At 35.0% G+C, this 12,500-nt stretch overlaps 1 protein-coding gene across 1 annotated transcript in view; it reads left to right on the forward strand.

Annotated features, from left to right (window-relative positions):
* Positions 1 to 10,754, forward strand: part of LOC145270625 (uncharacterized) — a 19,163-nt gene extending 8,409 nt beyond the window's left edge. The window contains exons 2-3 of the mRNA XM_080126249.1: positions 2,350 to 2,480; positions 10,457 to 10,754. Coding sequence (XP_079982375.1) covers positions 2,350 to 2,480; positions 10,457 to 10,624 — 299 coding nt within the window. The 3' untranslated portion in view covers positions 10,625 to 10,754. The remainder of the gene's footprint in view (positions 1 to 2,349; positions 2,481 to 10,456) is intronic.
* The last annotated feature ends 1,746 nt before the right edge of the window (positions 10,755 to 12,500 follow it).

Below are 12,500 nucleotides of genomic sequence, written 5' to 3' on the forward strand. Positions count from 1 at the left end.
GATAATAATAATATAATTAAAGGGCGAAGGGGAGTTTAAAATATTTAACCAGACACGGATAGGAATAGAAGGAGCGTCATGAAAGCGAGAAAGGTTGGAAAAGAAGGGCATGAGATGGGTAAAACTTTGAAGGCAGATATATATATATATATATAAATACTAATAATGAACAAGATAAATGCAACTGCAGAAACCGCACACTTTGCCCGCTACAAAATAACAAGCAATATTACGTAGGTATGATTTCTTTAGATTTCAAAACCCGATATTATAACCACAAAAGTGCATTAAAAAACAAAACAGTAAACACCGAATGTAAACAACCCTAGCAAATAAATACTGGGAACTCAAAGAAAGCGGACGTTCGCCGTTAGTCGAAAGGAAAATAGTAAGACAAGAATTGTAGAGACCTAGACGATCCATGTAGATTATGCCTTCATGAAAAATTTGCTATCCTATATTTACAGAACGCCAACATCTATTAAACTGTAGGAGAAAAATGGCGAACAACTGTGTTCACAGGAAAAACTTTACTCTAGGATACAAACAATTTTAAAACTAACAATAACAATAGAAAATAAACAAATAAAATAAACATACATGTACATAAACAATCTACCTATCTATCTACCTATCTATCTACCTATCTATCTACCTATCTATCTACCTATCTATCTATCTATCTATCTATCTATCTATCTATATATATATATATATATATATATATATATATATAAGAACAAGTACTTAATAAAACATATTAAAAACATTTTGAAAAAGAGTTAAAAAGGGTAGGATTTAACACAACAACAGGAGAACACACATTTAAAATAGGTAAAGACACTAGATACCTACGCTCCCTTCCAAAACAGCACACACAACCGGAAGTCAACTGGGCCTTTGCTCTGTAAGTGTCTGCTCATTGGCTGATTAGGAAGAGTGCAGGGAAAACTAGAAAGCTGATTGGCTAACTAAAACACAATAGAAGGTGCGTATATAAAAACGGGAAACAACCACAAAATCCTCGCATAAGCCTGATCAATCCTAGCGTGGATGAAACGCGGAATATTCTGTTGGTTGGTTGGTTGGTTGGTTGTTTTTGTTTTATGGCATATCAACCCTTTTCAGGGTATTTAATGCCGAATCCAAAGATTTTGAAGAAAGGTTTTTTAATAGAATATATTTGTTGTTTTCAAGTCGGTTTCAATTTAACAGATAGTTGGGACACTAACATGTACTACCACTCTGGGTCAGAGTGGACCTGGGAGCAATGGCAATTAAAGAGTGGCTCCACACTCTCCAAAGCCCGCAAGCTGGAACCTCACCACTGGATATAGTTTAAGGTCATATCCAGGACCAGGAATATTCTGTGTATTTTAATTGCCACATATATTTTATAACTTACTACCTAGCTCTACCTACGTACTGTTATATATATATATATATATATATATATATATACATATATATATATGCATATATATACATACATATATATACATATATATAACTGCTGAAGTAAATACTTTAAATTTACGCATAAATTTATACATTCGTATATTAATTTATGTGATTAAATTAAGTAATCATATATATATATATATATATATATATATATATACATTTGTCTTTACATAAGCAGTAGTTTGTCGCTACACAGTCATGAGCATGTTTCGGTCTACCAGTATTTATTAACTAGAGACCTCATCAGGCAACAACCCTTATTTCCGAAAACGGAATTCCAAACGGTTTTGAATTCCGTTTTCGGAAATAAGGGTTGTTGACTGATGAGGTCTCTATTTGTGTAAATACTGGTAGACCAAAACATGCTCATGACTGTGTAGCAACAAACTACTGCTTATGTAAAGACAAATGTAACTTGCTCTACTTCTGTATTGAGCACTCCCGTATGAACCTCGTTATATTTCACTGGTTAACTTACCTTTGAAAATAGCAACCTTAAATTTTATATATATATATGTATATATATATATATATATATATATATATATATATATATATATATATATATATATATGTAGTAGAGATTTAGAAGGCTGTCACAATGCGAGGAATGAAATATAGCCGTTGTTGGTAAGAGAAGACGAGAACAAGTGGCGATTTACGAAGTACATACATATATTTTATATATACATATATTTATTCAGTTATATTGGTCAAATGTCTTACTTGTATATATATATATAATTGATTGTGGTTTCAATATTGTACGCCACCTGAACGAATTTTGGACAAGTTAATATTGAAAGACAATAACGATATAGTTGGGTTAACGTGGTGTAAAATGGCGATTCATACCTTTGACTTTTTTCTTCTTAATTTTTTCAGCTCTGACCCGTTCCGTGTGGCTGCTATTTGCCGCTTTCATTTTGCTGGAGAACGTGTTCGTTTCGTCAATGATTTCCAAGACACGAACACAACGCAACGAAGCCAGCCAGAGAATCAGGAGCAAGAAATCGGTAACAATCATAAAAATATTGGATACTAGCATTTCAGCCCGGCGTTGCCCGGGTGTTTGGAGGTGTATGCTGAGCATAAAATAATACCTTAAAATTTATAGTTTCGGGCTCAAATCACTTTATTAAATTAGATCCAGGTTCAAGGAACCTATATCTAAAATTTCAAGTGTCTAGACCCAAAATTGTCGGAGGAGTTTGATAGAGTTCTTAAAGGTCAAATCGTTAAAATTTGACCCCTTAACAGCCAAATTTCTGGCTGACACCCGTCACATCGATTTTCCCAAATCTCAGTACCCGGTATTTCAAATTTCGAGTCTATAGACTAAAAATTGACAGAGTTATTGCGTAGGGAAATGTACACAGACAGACACGTTCACTTTTATAGATATATAGATTATATTTTAGCATTACTTATATCGTTTGTACATCTAGCCATTCTCTCCGTGTATGTGTGTGTGTGTATGTGTGTGTGTATATATATATATATATATATATATATATATATATATATATATATATATATATATATATATATATTATAAGGTAAAATTAAAAGCCAAGAACAATGCGAGATTTTTTTTTTTTTTATAGAGTAAAATTAAATGCAAACAAAAGAAATAAAGTTCTTTTTTTTGTTGTTTGTTTTTTCTTTTTCACACAAATTTTTTTAACTCTAAACAACAGTAATTTTTTTTCTGTTGTATTCAATGGTGATATAAATCTCAATATATTTCAGACTTATTAGTCCATTTTCAAGAGAAGACTCTTCCGCTGTCTTCTCTTGAAAATGGACTAATAAGTCTGAAATATATTGAGATTTATATCACCATTGAATACAACAGAAAAAAAAAAATTACTGTTGTTTAGAGTTTAAAAAATTTGTGTGAAAAAGAAAAAACAAACAACAAAAAAAAGAACTTTATTTCTTTTGTTTGCATTTAATTTTACTCTATATAAAAAAAAATCTCGCATTGTTCTTGGCTTTTAATTTTACCTTATAATTTTCTTCAACAATGCTTCAAGCAAACTACAACCTACTTATATATATATATATATATATATATATATATATATAAAACAATTTTAGTAACGGCTTTTTTTTTTCTTCATGAATTCTCTTTTGTCATTATAAACATTTTACAAGTCGGATTATGTGGGTGCTAAGTCTGCGGTAGGTTAAAGTTAATATATTTTTATATTACTTATATCGTTTGTACATCTAGCCATTCTCTCCGTACATATCGAAATCGGCTTATGCAAATGCTATGTCTATTTCTATTTAACAATTTTAGTAAAGGCTTTTTTTTTCTTTATCCTTATATAAATGAATTCTTTTTTGCCATTATAAACATCTAAATAGTCGGATTATCTAGGTGCTAAGTCTGCGATAGGTTAAAGTTAATATATTTTTTTCCTTCCGGGAATTCAAACTGCATTCTTTATTTTTATTTTTGCATTTTTTTTATTCAAGGCTTCTTTAGACTATATATATATATATATATATATATATATATATATATATATATATATATATATATATATATATATATATATCTTATTATAAATTTTCCTACTGTGTGTGTATGACGCGGTTTATCTCAGCCTACAGCCAACCCACCCAGGCAAGTAATGTTTTAGCGATATGCAAAAAAAAAAAAAAAAAAAAAAAACGATTTACTAAACGTTCATTTACAAAAGCAGATATTTTTCGGGTATTCACCGGAAGTTATTATCTCCCTTAGCAAGTTCGATTTACTGTCTGTCTGTGTGTTTGTGTGACGCGGTTTATCTCAGCCTACAGGCAACCCACACAGCCAAGTTAGATACCGAAACGAAGCTTATGACCCAGTGGATGTTTTAGCAATATTTATATCCATGTTTGGTGTATTGAAATGCAAAAAAACAAATGCAAAAAATAACGATTAACTAAACAACGTTAAATTTACTGGATATTTTTCCGGTACAAGGACTGAAGTTTGCCCAGCTGATAATAATAATAATAATAATAATAATAATAATAATAAAATCATAATAATAATAATAATAAAATCATAATAATAATAAAATATTAATAAAATAATAATAATAATAATAATAATAATAATAATAATAATAATAATAATAAAATCATAATAATAATAATAATAATAATATATACTGTAAGATGGTCGGAAGATCCAAGTGGAGACAGAACAGAAACTGAACGTAGTTCAGGGCAAGTTGTGAGAAAAAAGGTCTAGGAGACTTGCATACTGGCTGTCAGTCGGGCACACAGGTGGGTTCGTGGACAATCTGAGTGAGGTTATAAGCAATGGTGAAATCATGACAGAACCTCCCCTCATCATCGGTCTTGTTTGAGTGGGTCAACCATTCCACATTGTGAACATTGAAGTCTCCACATACGTGAATGTTTGCTGAAGGACAAGTAGATAGGACTTGGTCAATTTTCTCAGATATACTTTTAAAGATAGAAACTCTATTTTGGGGGCGATAGAGAGCAAATATAAACGCAGTAGTGTTAGCAAGTGCAACCTGGAAGCACATACAGGGTAAGTTAGGATCTTCTCTGGAGATGTCCCTACCACATGGAAAGCACATATTCATATATTTCAAATATCTTTCCATGCCCATGGCGATCTTGGGGGTCAGATTTGGAAGTTAAGTTAGAGTATCCTTTAATTACGAACTCATCTAGAGAAATAGTCAGTCCAATGCCAGTTTCGCTTAGAAATAATATGTCTGGTTTAGTTTCCTGTAATTTTGTTTCAACCCCTGGAAGATTAGAACGTAGACGCCTGATGTTGGAGAAGGAGACATGGCAGTGGGGGTCTACGTTGGAAGTTGGATATCCGGGTTTAATCGTGTATTTTTTCTTGAAACTTTTCATGATGGAGTTTGGGGATTTGTGGACTAGGTCGACAGATTTGCAGCGAGTGAAAGAGAAATAGAATTGTAGAAATATATATGCATTTTTTTTTGTAACACATGAAAAGGTAAAGCCGTAAAAGTCACCGACTAATATGGCATCGAGAGGCCCCACTAGAAGCTATTGCAGGGTCCAGAATCCATTTACCAAACGGCAATACAGCAGCCCCAGTACTTTTCACCTGCTGATAGGACAGCCTCTTTAGTGGTTGATCTAAGGTTCGGGTCCGTGACTATCAGGCGGATAACGTCAGCACAGATAAAACATTTCCATCTAGCACCTTTACTAGTGACATGGCTACCCGGCGTTGCTCGGGACCGTTTAAACAATGAAAAAACAAAAGCAGATATTGAACATATGTTTTTCCGACATCTCTGGCAGCTGTTCGTGCAAAATACTGCCAACCTAGAATACAGCTTTTTCTTCTCAGAAAAATCACTTATTAAAAATGAGGACCGAGGGACAAATATAGAGAAGCGAGAGTAACGGGAGCTGCCGATAATGCATCCGCAATGCATCCTCCCCTTTCTATTAAAAAAATGTGAATAAAAAATAAAAAATTAAAAAATATTAAGTATTGTACTTAATAAAATTCCAACTGACGTGTTTAAAGGAATGTACAGAAAACAGATTCCCCTCTCACAAACTGAAAATAAATGGAATTATCGTAACTATTTCTGCTGTAAAAAAATTAACTTGCTAGGTATGAGGGCATCCGTGGACGAGAACATCTATTATTAAATAAATACGTAAATATTAACATTTGTATATATTATTCCTCAATTGGAATTTTTATTTTTGAGATGAGCATTATTATTATTTTGGACTATTAGTCTCATCTTTATTAGTTGTTGTTTTTTTTTTGTTTTAATCTTTTTATTGGTTCACAAAGTTTCGGCCAACTTCCCCTGGCCTTCGTCAGGTGGTAAGCGTGACGGATAGGAACTTTGAATCTCTTAACTCTTCGGGGCCTGTGGCGCAGTTGATAGAGACGTTGAATCTCTACGGTTCCAGATGAACATTGTCTGAAGATAGCGGTTTCAATCCCACCCAAAGCGTGCCAGAGGTAATTGGTCAAAAATGTGGTGAGACGACAACAACTACGGATGGCAGTGATGGCTGAGAATGCAGTTAGGTGATTCGAAATTCCTATCCGTCGCGGTTACCACCTGACGAAGGCCAGAGGAAGTTGGCCGAAACGTTGTGAACCAATAAAAAGATTAAAACAAACAAAAAAAAAATACAACAACTAATAAAGATGAGACTAATAGTCCGAAATAATAAAATAGAATTAACATTAACATTTGTGGTTAAAAATATCTGCCAAAGTCTTCCGTCTATTCTGCAAATTATTAAAGACGCTTCACTTTAAATACGTTCAACGTTGTAAACATTTGAAAAATGAATCGTCACAACGTGATTCTTGTTCCAAGAGTTTTATTAGTAACGTACGAAGCAACAGGAAATGGGGGGGAGTATAAAAACTGAAATATGACAAAACGGGCGCACAAGTTTTTGTATGTTCAGGGAGAGGGGGGGTTACTATGTCTTAGAACTCTTTATATACCCCCTAGATATTTGGTCAATCTAGGATTTGCGAATGCGCGTCGCATAACCTTTACAGGAAACATGAACTGGAATAGATACATTTGTTATATAGTGGGGTGTCATAAAGGAGATTGTATCATAAAGGGAATAGTGTCAAGAAGGAGATTCGTGTACGTGATCGTCTAGTTTCTAATCTTATTGTTCATGTCTTCGTGGGTGTGTGTTTGTGTACATGCATTTCTTAACATACCTTTTCATTCATGTCTCGTCGGTTGTTCCTCTGGTGTTCATTGTCTCTTGGAGGGGAGCTGGCCTGTTGGATGAAGAAGTCACTCCAAGATGATAATTAAGGTTTTATGTTTTTATTCACCTTCCAAAGGTCGACACAGAATGGAGGTGAACCTTGCTTGCTCAATGGTACACGTCAGCGTCCTCCCCAGCCCAGGGGGGGGAGACAGCTGAAAATCCGTCTGTCTTCTTCAACACCCGAAACCAAACTGCCAACAAAAGAATCAGCTAACCTCATCACATGACACCACGTCATCTGGTCAGCTGACCCTTCTTTTGCAAACGTGTCCACTGTCCACGTTATTCACCTCTCTCTCTTTCCCTCCCTCTCCCTCTCTCTTTCTCTATTCTCTAATAGAGACACAGAGAGAGAAAATAGAAAGAGTAAGAAAGCCAGAGAGGGGGGGAGAGATGCTCTTTAACACATTGAGAGCATTGCCAAGGCTGCTGCTAGGAAGGTTAGCTCCCTCTACCGTACTAGAAAACTACTTACGCCTGAAAGTATCCTGTATCTCTATGAGGCCACCATTCGCCCATGTATGGAGTACTGTTATCACATCTGGGCTGGTGCATCTGCTGCTTGTCTCTCGCTCCTAGACAGGGTTCAAAAGAGAGTCGCCAACCTGATAGGTCCTGAACTGTCATCTAGGCTTCAGCCTCTGTCCCATCGACGAGATGTTGCATCCCTCTGCCTGTTCTACAAATACTTTAATGGTGAACGCTCTGACGAACTGCAAACACTTGTACCTCCCCGACGTAACTACCCCCGACAAACCCGACAAGCTACTAAGTCTCATCCCTTTACAGTAGAGATCCGTAGGTGCAAGAAAGCCTTTTACTCCAATAGTTTCTTCCCCAGAACTGCGGGTCTTTGGAACTCCCTTCCGGGATTCTGCTTTCCCAACTGCACTGATATGCAGAAGTTCAAGTGTAATGTTAACACACATCTTTCTACTCATCCCCTTCATAATGACCCTGCTAATTAAGTCACTGCTTCAAAGTGGCACTGTGCCTTGTTTGGGATGAAAATTGAATTAAAAAAAAATCTAGATTTATTTAGGTTGACTTTTACATGATTTTTGCTATTTCGGCCCTTCACTTTAAATACGTTCAACGTTCTAAACATTTACAAAATAAACCGTCAGAACGTGATTCTTGTTCCAAGAGTTTTATTCGTAACGTATAAAACAACATGAAAAGAGGGGGGGGAGTAAAGAGAATAGAATTATCGTATATTTATGCAATATTTAAAATCAACTTGCGAGATATCAGGACATCTGTGGATGAGAACATCTATTATTAAATAAAACAAATCAAGCAAATGAAAAGCTGAAATAAGGCAAAACGTTTTTGCATGTCCAACAAAGGCTTTTTTCGCCGATCTTCCCGTGAGAGGGGGGGGGTTGCTATGTCTTAGAACTATTTATATGCCCCCTAGATAATAATATCTAGGATTTGCAAACACGCGTCGCGTCTAGATTTATTTACGTCGACTTTTACAAAATTCTTGCTATTTCGGCCCTACTTGTGTTGATTCGGCTTTTTTTTTGTATAAAAGCGAAATTGATGTGCAACTAAGGTGCGGTTCTCAGCCTACGGGGTCCGGAGCGTCCAGAAAGCAGTGGACATTTAGTCAACGTTGTTGTCATTTGGCTGGTTTTCCCCAGCACGTTGGGGAAACGAAACCAGACAAAGTTGCGTGAAAAACAAACCCAAAAGAATTACTCCGCAGTTAAAATTAAGTGCAGAATTTAATTTCCTTTGACCGAATTAAATTCGCCGCGCACCTGTCACTTGTGCATTTAAAACGTTAAATTGAAATTTGTTTCAGTTACTTTCCTTTCGTGGGCAATCGGTAACTTGTCAAGTTTTTCGCTTCAACATTCCGGGTTCGATCCTACCTACCTTTTTTTATTTTACTTTTTCTTCTTTTTACATCATGTTCGCTGTTTTTTTTGTTTGTTTTTCCGATTTTTTAAAAGAAGTTTTACATAGGGTTCGGATCTACTCCCCCCCACCAACACATACACCTACAAACACCCGGGCAACGCCAGGTACCCCTGCTAGTCTATAAATATAAAAGCGAAAATGTATGTATGTATGCATGTATGTGCACTTCATCTGTATGCCTGCAAAGGTTTTTTTTTTCGCCGGCCTTCTCGGTCGGCTCATGCCTTCTTAAAACTGTTTATATGCTGTCTAAATTATAATATCTACGACTTAAGAACAGGGTCGCGGCTATCTTTAATTTATCCGACTTTTACAAGCTATTTTCGAGATATTTTTGCGATCGCCGCATCTTCAAAAAGCGAATGATGGGGCGGGGGAAGCAGAAACTGGCTTCCAGCGCAAAACCAGGTCAAACATCACGCAAATTAACTTTCTCATACCTGTCAATTTCACTTTATAAACATTAACTTAAGGCACTTATCACTTCCTCTCCCCACGTAGCCGAGAGTGTTAGGTCTCAGGGTTTTTTTCCCATCTTTGCGTCAAGGTTTCAGGGTTCAAGCCTACCCTCCTAGTAAAACTATATTTTGCTTTTACCCCTCCAAACACCCGGCCAACGTCTTTTTTTTAAACAGGGTTGTGTTGATCACCCCCCCTCAATACACACACCTCCAAACACCCGGCCTAGCCGGGTACCACTCTCTTTTGACACAAGCAACAGGTTTGTTAGCAGGTGAAAAATTGCAACCATCTTAATTTCATGAAATCAAGTGAAATGGAAAATTAACTCCCTTTTTAACTCTCTCGTGTCTTACATAAGCAAATATCGTCGTTTTCTTCAAATTCTATTTTATCTAATAATTTTCTACCTCATGGATTTTTATAATTTTCTGAAAGCCGTTCTTAACATGGAGAGGTTGGAGTGCTTATAATACACTGGGGCACATTATAAAAATTGACAAAAAAAAACTTTCATCATGTTAGCCGCCATCTTGTTTAAATCGAAACAGAAAATCACCTCTCTTTTGAACTCTCCTGTGTCTTACGATCGTTTTCATCAAATTCAACTTTTGATTTTCTTTAATAAATAATTTTCTATTTTATCGATTTTCGTAATTTTTGGATATAATCATCTTAAAAATACGAAGAATACGTAGATACCATTGTTTTCATGTGAAATTCAGTTTTACGATTTCCAAAATTTCGTCATGATAGTGTAGAAAGCGCAGCTTATTTTTATACTATCATTTTTTTCTATTTGCAGGGCACATCATCGCAGAAAACACGTGTCCCAATTCAACTTATTTGCTGTGATGATGCTAACTGCAAAAATGATACGGACAATAAGTGCAATCCCAAATGGAAGGAGTGTATCTGTACAACTTTATCGGATATAGACATTTGGAAGAGAACGTCATCGTCGTCGTTTTAATAGTAGTAGCAGTATTTTTCTTCTTCTAATTATTATTATTACGCTACTTCACTTCGACCGTTATCATCCTGATCACCCTTTAAAAGCAAAATGGAATATGGCTAATAAAATATTTGAAAAATAACAAAAAGTTGTCGTCTCTGTTAAAGCGAACACATTTTGATAAATGTGTTTGATGGTTAAATGGCAGTTTAATCATTTAGAACTACTTTAAAACTCCACCGCTCACCCATTTTTCAATGTATATATGCATATATATATATATATATATATATATATATATATATATATATATATATATATTTGTTTACTGTTTTTTGGGCAAAGATACCCAACAAAGTCCTCGATTACAAAGAAAAACTTTTCCGATATAAGAGCTTAATATTTATTTATTTAGTTGTATTGAAGTTCAGAACAAAAATTGGTACCGTCAGTTTCAAGTCCAACATAAAGGGAACCCGTAAATGGTAACATGTAAGCGATGTTCGGCTATCGTCAGCCACGTTGTTTCTGTCCGAGGAAAAACTTTTCAGGCCCGTATTTATTTTTTATATAATAAGGTTCATTTTTATTTAACTATAGCTTATTCCTATTTCTGTATATTTTATTTTATTCTAATATGAATTTTCTAATTTTTTATTTTTTATTTAATGCTTTTTAGTAAATATATACTGTTCTGTTTTTGCATTGTTTCCGGCCTGCCTTCCATTAAATTAAGCTTGTGCAAGGGAGATAATTTATTTATCTTATTAATTTTCCTTCCTTTTTTCCGTTAAGGGGAGATAATCCATGTTTTAGTTGGTCCAAGGGAGGTAATTAATCTATCTTATTTATTTTGTTTATCCTTTTTTCTGTTTTAATTATTTTAGGGTAGGTATTTAATTTCTAAGTCTTTTATATATGTGTTGTGTTCGTTATATATTTATATATTATAATATTCTTTATTTTTATACTTAATGTTTATACTTTCAATTTCCTAAATGTTCATTACACTTTACTAATTTATGCGTTTAGTTGACTGCATCTAGAGTACTCTTGAAGGAATTCTTTTAGGTGGGGTCTTCGTTTATTGTTCGGTCCTCCCAGTTTATTAGTAGCGCTTGTCTCTTATGCAAACAGGCTTTAAGGGTCTCACTGCGTATGTTCAAACAGGTCTTTTGAGGGTCATTAATAGTCTTTATAATGTGGTATTTCTCCGCATCACAAAGTTGGCATCGTTTTGAGGCTGGTGAATATGCTGTTCTTCTCTCTATGATCCTCCATTTAATGGTGTTCCGTTGTCTTTTAGCTGCCATAGTCGGGTGGCTAATGCTGTCTTTATCCTTGTTTTTGCCCTGAAGGAACTGTTGCGCATGTAAAATCTCTGTTTAAACGTCCCTTTCGTCCTATATATATTTCTGGTGTATCGTTAGCCTGATGTGTGAGTGTCGCTTCATATACGAGGGATTTCACCCTGTATTTTCCCTCTAATAGACAATCTTCCCTGAATCTGCAAGAGCAGTCCACAATTTCATTTTCATTACGATGATCTTTTTTATTGATCGAGTGGTGGAATAGCTGACCTTAATCGTGTTTCTATTTAACAGTTTGTGCAGCTTATGTTGTGGAGGGTATTTTTGTCTAGAAGTTTCAGAAGTAGGTATCCCACTCTTGTTTTTGTGTTGAAGGCAAACAGACTTGAAAACCAAATGATGTTTCGCCCCCTGTTGTGCCTGTCTTTTTTTAGCTGTTGGGTTGGCTGGTATTTAATGCTTTCCGTGAATCCGCTTTTTTGATGTGCGTCATTGTAATACGGGGCTGCTTGGTTGAAGATGTCGGCGATATATATATATATATATATATGTACATATATATATATATATATGTACATATATAT

Source organism: Euprymna scolopes, chromosome 46 (assembly GCF_053919585.1).
Source record: "Euprymna scolopes isolate OS-2025 chromosome 46, ASM5391958v1, whole genome shotgun sequence".
In the NCBI taxonomy this organism is placed as follows: Eukaryota; Metazoa; Mollusca; class Cephalopoda; order Sepiida; family Sepiolidae; genus Euprymna; species Euprymna scolopes.